General features: G+C 49.6%; 1 protein-coding gene across 5 annotated transcripts in view; it reads right to left on the bottom strand.

The window, feature by feature from the left end:
* AOPEP (aminopeptidase O (putative)) overlaps positions 1 to 18,593 on the bottom strand; it is a 670,220-nt gene that overhangs the window by 568,455 nt on the left and 83,172 nt on the right. For all 5 annotated transcript variants that reach the window (XR_012724789.1, XM_075318588.1, XM_075318578.1 and 2 more), the window contains exon 4: positions 6,802 to 6,968. Coding sequence is in view for 4 of the 5 variants with exons in the window: in XM_075318588.1 (XP_075174703.1) it covers positions 6,802 to 6,968 (167 nt within the window). In the remaining variant the exon portion in view is untranslated. The remainder of the gene's footprint in view (positions 1 to 6,801; positions 6,969 to 18,593) is intronic.

Below are 18,593 nucleotides of genomic sequence, written 5' to 3'. Positions count from 1 at the left end.
CAAAAACTCTCCTTGTACACCTTGGAGGTGCTGGACTGCCCTTCCACTAGCATCTTTTCTGAGAGGGTTTTTAGTGCCACCAAGACCACCATAACAGATAGGCGCATCCTGTCACCGGAAAATACAGACAAGCTGACTCTTGTAAAATTGAACAAGGGCTAGACTTTGCCACCTCACCATATGACACAAAACAAACCTAATGTCACTCAAAATGTTAAGTTTTGTAATTTGTATTAATGTACATCCCTCCTCATCCAAACAAGGATATATATTTTCGTCATCTCTGTCTTCATGACACAGGTTTCACTCCCACACAACTACCACGATATACTGCCACAAAATTGTGTTCTGTAACTTATTCCTAAAAACGTTAAAATTGGTTTTGTGGCTGCTCAGCTCTATTTTCCTGACACTGGTTTTACACCAGCATGACTACCATGATAAAGGCTCTTTCTTACCATTACATCTTAGAAAAAAACAAAAATTGAATACAATTTTAATACAACAGTGTTGCTAAAATTGTTACTATGCACTTAGGCGGGCTTTACACGTTGCAACATCGCTACCGATATATTGTCGTTAGTGACGCACATCCGGCTCCGGTAGCGACATCGCAATGTGTAAATCCTAGGTGCGACGATGAACAAGCGCGAAAGCGTACAAAATCGCTGATCTGTGTCACGTCGTTCATTTCCATAATGTCGTTACTGCTGCAGATATGATGTGGTTTGTCGTTCCTGCAGCATCATACATCGCTGTGTGTGAAACCGCAGGAACGACAAACATCTCCTTACCTGCGTCCACCAGCAATGCGGAAGGAAGGAGGTGGGCGGGATGTTATGACCCGCTCATCTCCGCCCCTCCGCTTCTATTGGCCGGCCGCTTAGTGACGTTGCGGTGATGTCGCTGTGGTGCCGAACGCACCTCCCCCTTGAAGGATGGATTCTTCGGCAGTCACAGCGCTGTCGCCGACCAGGTATGTGCGTGTGAAGCTATGGCAGCAAGCATCAGATATCACATGTATGACGGGGGCAAGTGCTATCGCTCTGGACATTGCTACCAATTGCTAGCAATGTCGCAACGTGTAAAGCCCGCCTTAGTCTTTACTAGGCATATAAACTGCTTTCTGTTCATTCAAGTCAAGTTCTTGTTTTGTTCCATCTTATTGGAGTTCTTGCTGTCAAATGTCAGTATCATCTGATGGAAATGAATAGTCTTTCTGGTCACATACATCTCTTCCACAATCCACAACATGATAAAATCTTTCCATGCATTAAGTCACAGATTTGTCTGTTAAATTTCATTAAAATATTTGAAAAATGTATTCAGAGCATTTCCTCTATGTGTCTTCCAGGGTCTATTGCACCTCCTTCTATTTTTTGGCAGCCCTTGCATTGACAGCGTAAGCTTTGTGAGTTTAAGACTTAAGCGGGGTTTACACGCTACGATATCATTAATGAATTGTGAGGCACATCCGGCGACATTAACGATATCGCTGTGTGTGACACTTATGAGCGATCGCAAAAGCGGTCAAAATCGTTTGCCGCGGAGAGGTCGTCCTGAATCAAAATATTGTTTTATTTTTTGTAGCGATGTTGTTCCTCGTTCCTGCGGCACCACACATCACTATGTGTGACACCGCAGGAGCAACGAACATCTCCTTACCTGTCTCCACCGGCAATGCAGAAGGAAGGAGGTGGGCGGGATGTTACGTCCTGCTCATCTCCGCCCCTCCACTTCTATTGGACGCCTGCAGTGTGACGTCGCTGTGACGCCACATGAACCACCCCCTTAGAAAGGAGGCGATTCGCCGGCCAGAGCGACATTGCAGAGCAGGTATGTGCATGTGACGCTGCCGTAGTGATAATGTTCGCTACGGCAGCGATCACACAATATCGCACGTATGACGGGGCGGGTGCAATCGCGCTCAACATTGCTAGCAATGTTGCAGCTTGTAAACCCTGCTTAACTCTTTCTTAAATTAAACAGGAGGTGTCTGACCATTTCACACACACCTCATACCCAGATAACGTAGTAAAATGTTACAATTACATTTCCCAGTGAACATTTCAGGATTAAAAGCAAAGAGAAAAACAAAAGCAAAAGTTCTACGTGTGAACATAGGTTAAAGGGGAAGAGTTTTTTTCCCCTTTTTTATTTTACCTTATGTACAACTCACTATACAGGAAAGACTGTTTAACATTTTTTTCCTGTAAAATCCAATTTAGATTTGGTTTTGTAGCTTTTATTGTCACTCTGTAAAAGTGATATAATGCTCTGGCAACATTATTCCCAAAAAACAGCTGTGAGTTAGACATGCATCCAGGCATCTTCGCCATGCTGTTCCCATTCAGTTTCAGCATTTTCTCATCAATTTCAGCATTATTACAGCTCGCCAGGCATCCTGAGAGGGACCACTGTAAAAAAAATTAAGTTTCCCATTGACTTGCCTAAAGGCCACTTTACACGCTGTAATATCGTTACTGATATCGCTAGCGTGCGTGACCGCCCCTCCACCCACATGCAGCCAGCCATAAACAGAACACTTAGAAGAGCAGGTGGACAGGGTTTTCCATTTTATTTTTTGGGGCACACTACATCCGATAACGCTGTTGTTACCCCCAGTGTGAGCTGATCAAACACTGCAAGCTGCTCACACTGAGCCAAGCACCGAATGTACCCGGGCACAGCGATACTCGTGTGAGTGGTGAGCATACGTAAAGCACCAGAACTTGCTTTTTTTCTAAAGTCTGTGTTTGGTACGAACATTGAACACCGAACCTTGGGTTCCCTCATGTCTATATGTGAGTGAAGCCTAATCGAAAACTGACTGCAAATATCACTGTCCAAAATAAAGGTTATTATCATTACAGCATTAGGACGACATTTTGCATGAATCATTCATTGTAGTTTTGTTACACATTACACTTTGCATTTCACAAATATGATCATTTGCATGGAGACCACAAGTTGTGTTATTCCTTATGTTGTCGCCTTTGTTCAGTTTGTGAGACTGATCTCCTGCATGCACACCAAAAAAAATACACCATTCTCTTGATTTGTTTGAGCACAGAAATGCACATACCGGGTGTCTGTGGAGAGGGAATAAAGCGGTACACAGGATGGGTGGGACCATGTGAACTGAAGTTTGAATGAGCTAATCTGTTTTAAGTAAATACATTCCATTTTTATGCTCACTTGGAGGTGGAAAAGGGCTGTGGAAAATCTAAAATTACCTTATAATTACTCAAGTCTAACATGAGTCATTCAGAAATAATGAATAGAAAATCATTGCCCTTCAAAGTAACATCTCTGCCATTAGGCACAAATGACTAAGTTTAGGACCAGTCCTGCCAACAACTTGGAATATCATTGTCACTTTGACATCCTGTCAGAGGATTAAATCATCTTTTCATTTCTTCATTTTGAAAGGCAAAGATCCACATTTGTACACCCTAGATATATGGGATTTTTTTAAGCTGTTCACAATCGTTAATGTCCGCTTTACTCACAGAAAAAAAGGAGTCCTCTGATACGAATGGTAAAATAAAGCAAGTGAATTTGAAAACCCGAATCATGAAAAGCATTTATATATACTGTATATATATATATATATATATATATATATATATATATAAGTCAGTACAGAACACTGTAAAGAAACAAAAGCATTTAATTTATTCATTTATTAAAAGGAGGCCACATCTAATTTAAATGTCCAATATACCCCATTCTAGGATGCGCTAAACTTACTAAAGGTCTTAATTTTAATTCCTCCTGCCCATTGATATGACCATAACCACTGGACAGAGCAGTCTCGCAGTCCATGGGAATAAAGAAGGCATCGGTGAGCTGATTTACCCACGTAGCAGCTTCCTTGCATGTCTTCTAGCTTCATCCACTTCTCTACAGGTCCGTAAAGGATTTGGAGCATGCTCAAAAACAGAAAAGAAAAAAAAACTATCTGCACTGCTATATATGGGTAGTGGGGGGCTTGACATGAAGACTTGGGGTAAAGCGGGCTAGCAATTGCTAGCGATATCGAGCGTGTAAGCACCCGCCCTCGTCGTGTGTGCGATATCGTGTGTTCGCTGCCGTAGTGAACATTATCGCTACGGCAGCGTCACACGCACTTACCTGGTCGGCGGTGTCGCTGTGACTGCCGAACAATCCCTCCCTCAAGGGGGAGGGACGTTCGGCATCACAGCGACGTCACCGCGACGTCACTAAGCGGCCGGCCAATCAAAGCGGAGGGGCGGAGATGAGCAGGACGTAACATCCCACCCACCTTCTTCCTTCCGCATTACGGCCGGCGTCAGGTAAGGAGATGTTCGGCTCTCCTGCGGTGTCACACACAGCGATGTGTGCTGCCGCAGGAGCGACGAACAACATCGATAATCAACCATTACCGATTTTTGTTTTTGGGACGACCTCTCCATGGTGAACGATTTTCACCATTTTTGAGGTCGCTTAAGGTCGCTGATAAGTGTCACACGCTGCGATATCGTTAATGACGCCGGATGTGCGTCACTAACAACGTGACCCCGACAATAAAACATTAACGATATTGTAGCGTGTAAAGCCCCCTTAAGTCTTGGGCTTACTGGCATAAAACACAAGGAGGGGGATTCAGTTAACATTTTAAGGCACAAACTTGACTTATAAAATTAAAACGTTTTGGCTCTATACGTGGTTGCACAATTTGTTTTACATCTTATAGCATTTTTATGACGGCTTTGCCTCTTTACCGAAGATGGGCAGAGCTTAGCATCAGGGAACTGCTCCAGTGCGGCCTAACAAATTCCTTATAACATACCTTAGAATCTGGCATAACTTAAAGAGGAAATGTACTGCAGTCCATGAAATACATTTCCGTCTTTAGTGGACTGGCAGCCCAAAAGAGTGGCCAAATTTATTATTAATAGGTGTGACTGTCTTAATGAATTTGCTGCACCTTACTCTAGCAGACTTGTAATTGACACTGGTATATACAACTGTGGTCTTGATGAATTACCTCCTAAGGGCTCTTTCCCAAGTCTATGCAATTCAGTTGGATGTCTGATCACAATGCACTGACTGGCTGTCACGGATGTGTCTGGACCTTCAGGTGCTGCTGCTGGGACCAGGTGCAGAAGGGCCCGGCGATCGTCCAGACGTTAATGAACGCTGTCCCTTTAAGGGCTTGATTTAGGGTTTTTTTCTGTTTCATTGCCAGTTTGGAGGAGCCTTTCCTCCAGCTGGTAATTAAGGGCCTTTATAACGTGGGGCCTCTCACTCCTTCAGTGCGGGTTATACTCTTCACTTGGAGAAGTTGCTGCTCAGAAGTACATGTGGCTTCAGACTACTGTTGCTGTATATTCTGAAGATTCCCTCTCAAGATAAGTTGTTGTTTTTCCTTTTTCCCATTTTGCTGTTTATTTTTGTGTTTGTTTGTTCCTCTGTGGATTGGTGGGTGGTGGGATTTAGTCCTAGGGTCTGGCTAGGAGACAGGGGCACGTTGGTGGGCCGCACCTCCTAACCCTTATATGTACTTGTGTTTTGAGGGCTAGCGCAGGACCCCCCCCAGTTTCAGGGCAACGCAGAAGGCCCCCTGTTTAACCCCCCCTCTTTGTGTTTCAGCTTCCCTTATTCCCAGGAGTCCACTTGCTGGGTGTCATTCCCCGCACCCAGCGTGACATTGGCTATGCGTCTCTCGACCCGAACATGACAACTTCATATAAATATATGAAGCTGTTATTCTCGGGTCAAGAGTGCTATAGCCAGTCATTGCGTTGCGATCAGACATCCAACCAAATTGCATGGACTTGTGAAAAAGCCCTTAGGCTACTGGAACTTTAGAAATTTCATTGGAAAGTGGCAGGTAAATCCTCAATGATTTATTAGAACCAATATACAGAGTGGGCCATAAGTATGCATACACCCTGATAAAAAAGAGTAAAGTTGAATTCAAAATGGCGGCTTTTCAGATGGCCGCCATGGGAGTCACCAAGCCTCAAATGTTTTGCCCCTCCCATGTACTAATATGCCACAAACAGTAAGGGCGGCTTTGCACACTACGACATCGCAGGTGTGATGTCGGTGGGGTCAAATTGAAAGTGACGCACATCCGGCATCGCATGTGACATTGTAGTGTGTAAAGCCTAGATGATACGATTTACAAGCGCAAAATCGTCATAATCATATCATCGGTGCAGCGTCGGCGTAATCCATAATTACGCTGACGCGACGGTCCGATGTGGTTCCTCGTTCCTGCGGCAGCACACATCGCTGTGTGTGAAGCCGCAGGAGCGAGGAACATCTCCTACCGGCGTCACCGCGGCTTCCGTAGGATATGCGGAAGGAAGGAGGTGGGCAGGAAGTTTACATCCTGCTCATCTCCGCCCCTCCGCCGCTATTGGTCGCCTGCCGTGTGACGTCGCTATGACGCCGCATGACCTGCCCCCTTAGGAAGGAGGCGGGGCGACGGCCAGAGCGACGGTCGCAGGGCGGGTGAGTGCGTGTGAAGCTGGCGTAGCGATAATTTTCGCTACGCCAGCTATCACACGATATCGTACCTGCGACGGGGGCGGGGACTATCGAGTGCGATATCGCAGCATCGGCTTGCGATGTCGCAACGTGCAAAGCCCGCCTAAGGTGATATCAACAACCACTTCTATTTTATCAGGGTGTATGCATACTTATGGCCCCCCTTGTAGATAATTTCATTATTTTGGTCCTAGAGGGAAATGTGAAAAAGAGCATCCTCTTCTCTGAGCTTTACCAAATACTTTGATCATGATACATTTGGATTTGGTTCCTCACCTTGAGAGCAGTAATTTGGAGCAGCAAAATTTTCTCCACTCATTAATACAATAGAACTGCTGTGAGTCCGGACAGTTGCATCCCAGGTTGACATGGCCATTGGTGGCTCTTGACATGGAAAAAGGGCCCTGTTGTTAATAGGTGATCCAAAGGTAAAGACACAAGGCCTAGACAAAAAAACAATATCATCACATCATTTCACAACAGCGCATGTTTAACACATTTTCTTAACAATACAAATTATTGTCAGTGGTCATTTATGTTCATTTACTAGTTTTAATAATCAAATCTGTTCTGCCTATTTCATTTACGTATATCCAATGTAAAAGTTCCAAAATGGGATCCAATATGAAACTATATAAAAATAAGCGCCCTTATTGCATATTTCAATGGCTGCAATTCTTCATGCTGCAGCCTCATGGTATGATTGTGAAACAAAATCATGTTGGCATTGGCTCAAAATGAGTTGGTGAAGCTTCAGCCCCATGGCCAGCAATACCAAAATTGCTGGAAACAAACAAAACCCACACACCAATAAGGCAATATGCAAATGGCTATGGAGGATCTGAAGCCTCTGTCACTCCAGCTCTATTCCCTATCCAGAGCTGCCTTCTACAGCTTGATTGATGGCTCCTTTCCCTAAAGTCAAGTCAAATAATATAGAAGATGTCAGTCAAGCAGAAGGAGTTGGATACTTAGATATCAGTGCAGGATCAGGTCCACATTTGGCATAAGCCATTCACTGTAGAAGCTTTCTTAGTCATTTGAATTTGCCTTTTCTCAAATATGATAATTTTCTTGGAAACTATAAGCAGTTTTGTAATGTTTGTAAGCATATAATTTTTTCATGCTGCAAGACTGGATTCCAGGAAAAAAACTTTGCACAGTAAAACTTGATTTGCCTTTTCTCTAATCGAGAAATAACATCTGGCCATGGCATTTATGATGAACAGTTTATGGCACTGTGAAGGCTTTGTTTGTTACCTTATGGGCAGAGTTTACTAAATGGACACTTCCTCTGACCATTATAACCTCCAACAGGGTATGATGAGGGCACTAAATTTACTACTTTACATTATATGTCCACTTAATAATACCAGTAGTGCATTATATGGCACCTTATTTAGCTATAGCTTTGGCCAATGATTTCTGAAATGTTGATGTAGGGACAAAGTTTTAAAATCTTAGAGCCCCTTACAGCATTAGGTATACCTACATGTACCACATCATTGTAAGTGGACTAGGTACACATGTGGCCATCATTGTGTACTAGATGCCTCAGGTTCATTTTAAGTTATATAATAAGTCAGGAATGGACAAATTACTTTATTACATAGGAGCCCAATAACCACTTTAAAGTTTCTATATTAAATAAACAATACCAACTAAGCATTCATGAAGACGAAAATTAAAAGATAGATGCCAGCAGCAATGGCTTCACTTATTAGCCAGGTAGCTTACATTAATATTTTTATTAAAGCTACACTATACCAGGATGTCATCATTATCCCATCTATAATTATGTTAGTAGTATATGTATGTGGCGCCCTGGACAAGCCAGGGGCCAAAGGTAACAACACACACACACCCCCACCCCCAGCAGTTTCACAGCAGACATCCCCAGTGAAACTTGATTCCTTTCCTCGGGCTCAGACTGACACACCAGGTGGGCGGAGTCAGGAGATGGAGACGCCCATCCAGGAGTTAGCTGGCCTGAGGCAGGAAACAAGCCCAGACAAGTCCTAGGAGAGGAAGAGAAAGGAGGTCTGCAGACGCAGACTGGGGCCTAGGATTGGAGCCTAGGGCCCTCGTGCATCAGAGAGTCAGGCAGACGGTAGTGGCCGTCTGCAGGGAGCCGGGGAGACAGTTGGTGGAACCGTAGGTAGCCGGGGCTGGGCGGTGGCCCACCGGTACCGAACCGGGGAGCCAGCTGGAAGCCGGAGCGCAGGAGGAGCGTGCACGGAGGTGGAAGAAAGGACTTACACCACCAAACTGGGTCAGGGGAGAAACAACAACCGCAGCTGTCTGTGGGCACCCGTCCATCCAGCCGAGTGTTTTACCAAGGACTGTGTCGTGATTACTGGCTGAGTGAGTACCCCGTGCCGTGCGGCACAGCGCTGCCCCTGCACCTCGCCAGGCCCCATAACCCGCCTGCTACCCATCCACCTACCTCACCGGGCCCCGGGACAACCAACCCCCTACCCACAGAGGGGAGAACTAACATCTAGCTGCTCCATACCATCACTCCCGGGATCCCCGTCCAGAGCAGCGGTGGTGTCACAACCTCACCACAACCGTGGGTGGCGTCACGGACAACCTCCCTTACCAAATCCCCTTTTACTGTGGAGCCTGGGATCACAGACCGGGTCACGCCACCGTGATACCCACAGAAGTGACCCCGTGGCCCGGATCTGAGTACCTCTGGTCCTCGGGCGACTCATGTATAAATATAAATGTGTATATATATGTGGCGCCCTGGACAAGCCAGGGGCCACAAAGCACAACACCCACACACCCCACACTCCCAGCAGGCACACCGAAGTCAGACACAAAACCCTTGTTGCCTTCCTCCAGGGGCTGATGATCTCACCAGGGGGTGGGCCAGGCGGTTGGTCCCGCCCACCGAGGAGTTCACAGTCCTGGAGGCGGGAAAACCAGGCAGATTAGTTGTGGAGTTTGAAGTGGAAGGAGGAAAGTAGTAAGAGAGCAGCCTGAAGTTGATCCGGGTGTGTGACCCGGACAGATCAGCAAGGTTGGCAGACGGTGGTGACCGTCTGCAGGAGTGGCCTATCCGAGTTACCGTAAGGACCGTGGACAGGCGGTGGCCCGGCGGTACCGGACCGATACACAAAGAGAAGCCAGCACCATCTGGCAGGGGCTTTTCGGACCCCGGCAAGGCTAGGAGTCGCCGTGAATTTGCCGAATCCGTCAGTGAAGGGGACCTCCTGGGTTTCCAAACAGTCAAGTCCCGACAGAAGGCAACAGTCCAACCAACAGAGGGAGACACCGCCACCGCCAAGGCAACCGTTTCTCAGGGCCAGCGCCTGCGGGCAAAGAGGGGCTCCTCCAGCCCATATCCAAGCTGGGGAGTGGGTTACCGGTGGGAACCCATCGGAACCATCAACTGTACTTAGGTGCAGGGAAAGGCAGTCACCATCAACCTGCCGGGAGAAACAACACCACAGCCGTCTGTGGGACCCGTCCATCCAGCCGAGTGTTTTACCGAGAACTGTGTCTTCATCCTTGGGCTGAGTGAGTACCACCGTGCCGTGCGGCACAGCGCTGCCCCTGCGACCCTGCACCTCGCCAGGCCCCGTAACCCGCCTGTCATCCATCCCTAACCCCATCACCGGGCCCAGGGACAACCAACCCCCTACCCATGGAGGGGAGAAATAACAACAAAGCTGCTCCCTGTCACCACTCCCGGGATCCCCGTCCAGAGCAGCGGTGGTGTCACCAAAATCACCACAACCGTGGGTGGCGTCACGGACAATAAATCCCCAGAATCAATCCAATCCCCCCCCTTTTCACTCACGGGCGAGGAACGCCGCTCAAGTCCCCGGGATCTGGCCCACCGCTCGAGCCACCACCCGAGCAGTGGGAGAGCGCAGCGTGCCCTCCTCCGCCCGCGACAACTTGGCGTCACGAACAGGATCTTACCGCTCTGCCATTGAGTAGAGGTGCGCCTTGTTATTGCCGGAGGTGTCCGGCTGAAAATTTGCCAAAGCTGCCATCTTGGGCGCGAAGAGTTCCCGCTCGAGCGTCTCCTCGAGTAGTAGAGGCGCGAAGGCCAAAACCCCGCCCCAATAGAGGAGGAGCCGAAAAGAAACTAAGGGGGACAAAATGGCGGCTGGCCGCATGTGAGTGCGGCTATGGAAGCAGGGACGCCAGGACCCTGCGGCCATTTACTGGTTCCTGGAAGAGGCCGCTGCTAAGGATGCTGAGTCCGACCGACAACACCGTGGTCCCCGCGCCTGGCACTGCAGCATGGGTGGAAGTCCGGACCGTCCAGCTAAGCAGCCGTCTGCAGGTCCGCATGCAGCTCCTCCTGGAGGAGTGGGAGGCCGACATGGCGGAGGTGGTGGCAGCCATACGGAGACACGAGGTGGAGGGAGTCTTGGAAGGGAGGGTAAGTGACCCACGCCCCTGTACCCCTAGTGGGTCGGTCATCGCGGCTGATGGACCCGGTCCATACCCGCTCGTCCTGCTACCTCCCCCGCTACCCATGTTGGCTGCTGCTGCCCCACCACTAGGCCCGCTACCACCACCACCGGTAGCGGTACCCTGCCAATCCGCCCCGGCGGACCGACCTGCAGCAGAAGCTCATTAGTCATGACCGCCCTGATCCGCTTCCATGGAAGAAGCTGAAGGCTGAGGCCGTCAGCAAAGATGCACCGGAGGCACGGCGGGGATGCAGCTGCCAGGAGGCAGAGCAGGCCATGTCACAGTGGGGTCCCTCATTACTGAAGGTGCCGGTCGTAGCCGACACGGAGGGACTCTGGCTGGGTCCGTCCCCCACACACGCTGAACCGGAGCAAGCAGAAAGTGCTCCATACTGGGGGGGGCGGCAACGGCAGCTGCGCAGGGAGATCGATGCCCGAGAGGGGTGTAGAGCGGATGTACATGTCGGCATGAATATGGAGGAAGATCACCCGCAGCGAGCTACCATCGGGGTCCACAGCGGTGCACCATGTGAAGGTGGCACTAGAGCCCCGCGATTGAGAATGGACTGTTGAACAGTAAAAGTCAGCGGTCCTCCGCCTAAAAGTTGTCCCCGTTGGGACCACCAAAGTGCTGTTCACCGTTTGAAAAGTTTTGAAAATGAATGATAAGTGAATTATCTACCGTGGAAAAGTCACCTGATTTGCACCTGATTGTCAGCCTGCTTGAAACTGGTTGTTGCCGGCACCGTTGTCCCCGTGGGGACCGTTCAAAAAGTTGCATAAGGGACTCCTTATGAACAGGCCTGAGAACTAGCAGGGCAACCACAAACTTAGTGGCATGTAAATAAAAATGTTTGTCGTGGCTTTTACCGTTTCCGCCTCCGGAGAGGCAGATTGGAGGAAGGGCCCGCAGTGGAGTAGGTTGGGGCCCAGCCACCACCGGAACCGGTGGCAATCCTCTGGGGGTTTCAGGGGTTCCCCATGGACGTGGGTCCCCTGAAAAGAACAGAACCCGCTCGGGCAACTTGTGCTGGACTGGGGTCAAGGGGTGCTGCCTGTTTTCGTAGGGGCTGCATCAGGGCCAGGTTGCTTGGGTGGGAGAGAGCGGAAGCCGTGACCGTTTGCAACCGTAACGTTTAAGTAAGAGTACCTCCCGATGTGGGAAGAAGTTATTATAATTGTATGTGTGTTACCGTTTTTTCTATCTTTTTCAGTTGGTGAAAATAAAACCGGTGATGAACGGGCAGCCCGCGGACGGTCTGCATTTAACTAAGGGGGAATGTGGCGCCCTGGACAAGCCAGGGGCCACAGAGCACAACACCCACACACTCCACACTCCCAGCAGGCACACCGAAGTCAGACACAAAACCCTTGTTGCCTTCCTCCAGGGGCTGATGATCACACCAGGGGGTGGGCCAGGCAGTTGGTCCCGCCCACCGAGGAGTTCACAGTCCTGGAGGCGGGAAAACCAGGCAGATTAGTTGTGGAGTTTGAAGTGGAAGGAGGAAAGTAGTAAGAGAGCAGCCTGAAGTTGGTCTGGGTGTGTGACCCGGACAGATCAGCAAGGTTGGCAGACGGTGGTGACCGTCTGCAGGAGTGGCCTATCCGAGTTACCGTAAGGACCGTGGACGGGCGGTGGCCCGGCGGTACCGGACCGGTACACAAAGAGAAGCCAGCACCATCTGGCAGGGGCTTTTCGGACCCCGGCAAGGCTAGGAGTCGCCGTGAATTTGCCGAATCCATCAGTGAAGGGGACCTCCTGGGTTTCCAAACAGTCAAGTCCCGACAGAAGGCAACAGTCCAACCAACAGAGGGAGACACCGCCACCGCCAAGGCAACCGTTTCTCAGGGCCAGCGCCTGCGGGCAAAGAGGGGCTCCTCCAGCCCATATCCAAGCTGGGGAGTGGGTTACCGGTGGGAACCCATCGGAACCATCAACTGTACTTAGGTGCAGGGAAAGGCAGTCACCATCAACCTGCCAGGAGAAACAACACCGCAGCCGTCTGTGGGACCCGTCCATCCAGCCGAGTGTTTTACCGAGAACTGTGTCTTCATCCTTGGGCTGAGTGAGTACCACCGTGCCGTGCGGCACAGCGCTGCTCCTGCGACCCTGCACCTCGCCAGGCCCCGTAACCCGCCTGTCATCCATCCCTACCCCCATCACCGGGCCTCGGGACAACCAACCCCCTACCCACGGAGGGGAGAAATAACAACAAAGCTGCTCCCTGTCACCGCTCCTGGGATCCCCGTCCAGAGCAGCGGTGGTGTCACCAAAATCACCTCACCGTGGGTGGCGTCACGGACAATAAATCCCCACAATCAATCCAATCCCCCCCTTTTCACTCACGGGCGAGGAGCGCCGCTCGAGTCCTCGGGATCCGGCCCACCGCTCGAGCTACCACCGAGCAGCAGCACCAGCGGCCGGACCCGAGCAGTGGGAGAGCGCAGCGTCCCCTCCTCCGCCCATGACATATACACTACAATTCAAAAGTTTAGGGTCACTTAGATATTTCCTTATTTTTGAAAAAAGCACATTTTTTTTCAATGAAGCTAACATTAAATTAAAAAGAAATACACCCTATACATGGTTAATGTGGTAAATGACTATTGTAGCTGCAAACGTTTGGATTTTAATGCAATATCTACATAGGTGTATAGAGGCCCATTTCCAACAACCACCACTCCAGTGTTCTAATGGTACATTGTGTTTGCTAACTGTGTTAGAAGGCTAATGGATGTTTAGAAATCCCTTGAAAACCCTTGTGCAAGTATGTTAGCACAGCTGAAAACAGTTTTGCTGATTAGAGAAGCTATAAAACTGACCTCCCTTGAGCTAGTTGAGAATCTAGAGCATTACATTTGTTGGTTCCATTAAATTCTCAAAATGGCCAGAAAAAGAAAACTTTCATGTGAAACTCAACAGTCTATTCTTGTTCTTAGAAATGAAGGATATTCCATGCGAGAAATTGCCAAGAAACTAAAGATTTCCTACAATGGTGTGTATTACTCCCTTCCGAGGAGAGCACAAACAGGCTCTAACCAGAGTAGAAAGAGAAGTGGGAGGCCCCGCTGCACAACTGAGCAACAAGACAAGTACATTAGATTTTCTTGTTTGAGAAATCGACGCCTCACAGGTCCTCAACTGGCAGCTTCATTAAATAGTACCCGCAAAATGCCAGTGTCAACGTCTACAGTGTAGAGGCGACTCCGGGATGCTGGCCTTCAGGACAGAGTGGCAAAGAAAAAGCCATATCTGAGACTGGCTAATAAAAGTAAAAGATTAATATGGGCAAAATAACACAGACATTGGACAGAGGAAGATTGGGAAAAAGTGTTATGGACAGACGAAGCGAAGTTTCAGGTGTTTGGATCACACAGAAGAACATTTGTGAGATGCAGAACAATTGAAAAGATACTGGAAAAGTGCCTGACGCCATCTGTCAAGCATGGTGGAAGTAATGATGGTCAGGGGTTGCTTTGGTGCTGGTAAAGTGGGAGATTTGTACAAGGTAAAAGGGATTTTGAATAAGGAAGGCTATCACTCCATTTTGCAATGCCATGCTATACCCTGTGGCCAAACGGTAGCGGTGGTCCCTCACATTACCACACACCGAGGGTGGCATCATGAACATTATCCCATTCACCACCCCAAACATTCCCCCCTTTTTATTCCGATGTAGCCGCGCAACCCCGCTTCGGATCCGGAGACCCCTCAAGCCACTGCGGATCCGGGTCCGAGCAGCCCGTTGGCTGTCACGGGGGGGGCGGCACACCTTAGGAAAACTTGGTGTCACGAACAGGATGTGAGCAGGACCCACTAACCTGGGTGACGTGCGTCTTGAGAAGTGAAAATCGCAATCCAAAATCCCATTTTCTGCGACGTCCGCCATTTTTCCGCTGTTTTGCGCCAAAAACGCCATCTTCTTGAAAAAGGGCATGAAGCCACAGCCCCGCCCTTCGTCTTCAGCCTGAACCGGTAGTTTCCAGAGGGCCACAGTGAGCGAAAGAGTGCTGGGAGAAAACCGAGGGGGCGTGCCCGAATGTAGCAAAAGCGGAAAAGAAGCAGGGACGCCAGGACTCAGCCTTACTGTTCCTAGACAACGCAGAGGCAAGATGGCGGAGCGGAGCAGGTCACCGGAACGTGCTGTTCCCAGGACCGCGACCTGGATTGAAGAAGAAACCGAGCAGCTGTGCAGGAGACTGCGGATGCAGTTCCTGTTCATACTAAACTACTGGAGGGAAGAGATGAGGAGTCTGGCGGTGGCGGTGCAAGCCCGTGAGAATGAAATCCCACGTGAAGAAAGGGTAAGCAGTTACCCAGTCCCTATCGATTACCATAATCCGGCCATGGCGGCTGAGGGATCCGGTCCGCCACCGCTTGCAGCTACCACTCCACTGTCACCTACCCCGTCCTCGGCGGACGCCGAGCTGCCATTATCCATCCCGGCAGTGGAACCTGCAGTCTGTTTTTATGAAGCTCCAGCAGCAGCCCCAAGGTGCATCATCATTCCGGTCATGACAGCGGTCGTCCGGACACCGGCCAGACCAGACCCGGCCGCATCACCTAGGCCCATCCTTAGAGGCGGAGCACCCGGACCCTGCAACCCCGGCTGTGGAGCAGTAGGGCCCACTACTTCCAGCAGCGGGAGTGGAACCTTCCAATTCTCTGGTTCCATTACCGCGCGGAATCCGGACGGCTGTTGGCGTCGCAGTAGTACCTTCGAAGCCAGAGCCAGTTAGGGAGCCGAGGCCGGACGCCAACGCCTCCTGCTGGGAACGACAACAACAACCACTGAAACAGACAATGACCCAGGCAGAGCAATGGCAGCAAGAGATAATTGCCCGCACCCAGCGAGAGAAAGATTTTCTGAGGAAATCTACATTCCGTACCCGAGGCCCGATAAGAAGGGGCATGGTACACTGTTATGATCCCTAAAAGGGGTGGGGTTTCTTGTCAAAAGCTGGCTTGGCCGACGAGGTGTTTGTTACCAGAAGAGATGTGGAAGAGCACCTCCCAAGAGATCACTCTGGCCGCAACCTTGAGCCTGGCAAGATGGTCAGCTACACCTGGCACTGGGGCGAGCGGGGCTGGTATGCCCTCGACGTGAAACGGTTCACTGTAGTGCATTAGCGAATTCTGCCAGCTGCTGCTGTTGGCTACTGGTTCCCCAGGGAGCTGGACCAGTAAAAGAATGTTAACATAGCAAAAATGTGATATCGTAAAACTTTTAGGTATCTGTGTTTCCGTTTGTTATTTTTCACAGTCTGTTATTCTCCATATAGAAAATGTTAGAAAATGAGAGAATTAATGAAAAGCTAATTGCATGGGAAAGTAACCTGATTTTCTTCTAGATTGACAACAGTTCGGTACAGGGACTCTTGATATGTTTAACAAGGACTTCCGTGTTTTTATAGTTAATTATAAATGGACCACGGTCACAGGACTGGCATGACCAATACAAACTTGTGTCTTGTAAAACGACTGCACCTGTTGTGCCTTCCAGAGTCATCTGATACACCCTGGGACCTTAACCCGGCCCAAGGACCCATCTAGGTTTCCAGGGGAACCAGGTTGTTTGGGTGAGGGTTTTGGGATCCGGGACGATGGGACTGGACTGTCGCAGGGAGGGACCGCAACGTGGAAGGTTGGGTCCCCACTGCCACTAAAACCGGTGGCGTCCCCTGTGACAGATGAACTCTAAAGTTAGCAACGGTCTAAGAAAATGCCTCCCCTGTGTGGGATGAACCTGTTCAAATAAATATTTATGTTAACCCTTTTTTCTTAAAAAAAAAAAAAAAATTAAATGCTTGGTGTTCTGTAGCTCGCGGATGAGCTACGTTTAACCAAGGGGGAATGTGACGCCCTGGCCTATCAGGTCATCACAAGGGTGCCGTGCAATCTGCCCTTCTGCATAGTATCCTGTCAATTTGGTGTTGCTACCAACAGGTATACATAAATCCTGAGGAACACTCTGCACCACACCCACCAAACACCCATTGGGCAGCTTGAGGGGAATAGAGCCACCCAGTTGGAGGGATGGAAGAGGGAGGGCAGAGATGTCAGTAGAGAGTAGTAGTTGATCAGTCAGACAGCGGTGACAGGACAGGTCACGCTGTGGAGCTGGGCTCCTGTACCTGTCCTAGGTGACAGACGTTGGCCTGGCCAGAAGGAGCTGGAACCCCGGTCGCAGGGTGTAGTGACAGGGGGTACGGTGCTGCTACAGAGAGCAGGCCGGCTGCCTTGTGCTACAACCGAGCAGGGGCGAGGGACGACGGGGTACGCGGACCCTAGGCTGGGAAGAAGCTTCACACAGTCCAGTAATTCACCCGACAGGAACGGAGTCTTCAAGAACTGTTCTCCACCCACTCCAGAATCGGGGTACTAGTGCAACGAGGAGATAAGGCTTCCCACAACCGTCCAGAAAATCCCAAGCGTGAACCCTGAGAGCAAGCTCACCCTGCTAGCCACGCAGGTGAGCGGGACCCGAGTAATTTCAAGTGAAAGGGATCCATAAGAGTGACACACAGTGCCAAGGGACAAGGCAACACCAAGGGGGCACAGACCCAGCGTGCTCGACCAACAGAGACAGAGCATTCAAGAGTTTGGTTTACCTGGTGTCAGCCTCAGTGACTGTGGACTGTGTGAGTACCCGATATCCCTTCACTCGCAATGGGTTCCCCACTCCATCCATCACCGAGCCCTGGGACACCACTCCCCCTGGCCACGGAGGGGTTAACATCTCGAGCTGCTGCACCATCGTCCCCGGGCTCTCTCCCCAAACAGCAGTGGTGGTCCCTCACATTACCACACACCGTGGGTGGCGTCACGAACATTATCCCATTCACCGCCCAAAACATGCCCCCCCTTTTTATTCCGAGGTAGCCGCGCGACCCCGCCTCGGATCCGAAGACCCCTCGAGCCACTGCGGATCCGGGCCTGAGCAGCCCATCGGCTGTTGCGGGGGCGGCACATAAACACATACATACCGTCATGGTGAAAAGTGTTGGCACCCCTGAATTGTTCCAGAAAATTAATTATTTCTCCCAGAAGATTATTGAAATTACACGTGTCTTGCGATACAACTTTATTTCCTTTGAGTGCATTGGAACAACACACTAGAGACTAAAAGGCAAATTGGAGCAAATTTCACACAAAACCCAAAAATGGGCAGGACAAAGTTGTTGAAAACTTTCCAAAATTGTGAGTAAACATTTTTATGTTAAACATGTGGCAAGTTACGGGTCTGGACAATATGAAAATCGCACCCGAAACCAGATAAAAAGCAGAGAAGTTGACTCAATTTTTACATTGTGTGTCTGTCTGTGCTACAGTAAGCACGGAGAGCAGAAAGGGGAGAAGAAAACTGTCTGAGGAGAACCAAAATTGTTGAAAAATATCAACAATTTCAGGGTTATAAGCCCATTTCCATCTTAATGTTGCATTGATGAAGGTGCAACCTATGGCACTGTAGTTAATCTGCTTGGATGTAGGCGGCAGAGAAAAAATAATAAAAATGGTGAAAGGTTGCAACACAGGATAGTTCAGATGGTGGATAAGCAGCTCCAATCATGTTCCAAAGAAATTCAAGCTGTCCTGCAGGCTCAAGGTGCATCAGTGTCATTGTGAGC

The sequence above is a fragment of the Anomaloglossus baeobatrachus genome, chromosome 1 (genome assembly GCF_048569485.1).
Source record: "Anomaloglossus baeobatrachus isolate aAnoBae1 chromosome 1, aAnoBae1.hap1, whole genome shotgun sequence".
In the NCBI taxonomy this organism is placed as follows: Eukaryota; Metazoa; Chordata; class Amphibia; order Anura; family Aromobatidae; genus Anomaloglossus; species Anomaloglossus baeobatrachus.
The sequence above is the reverse complement of the archived record's forward strand: the minus strand, read 5'-3'. Positions and strand labels throughout refer to the sequence as shown.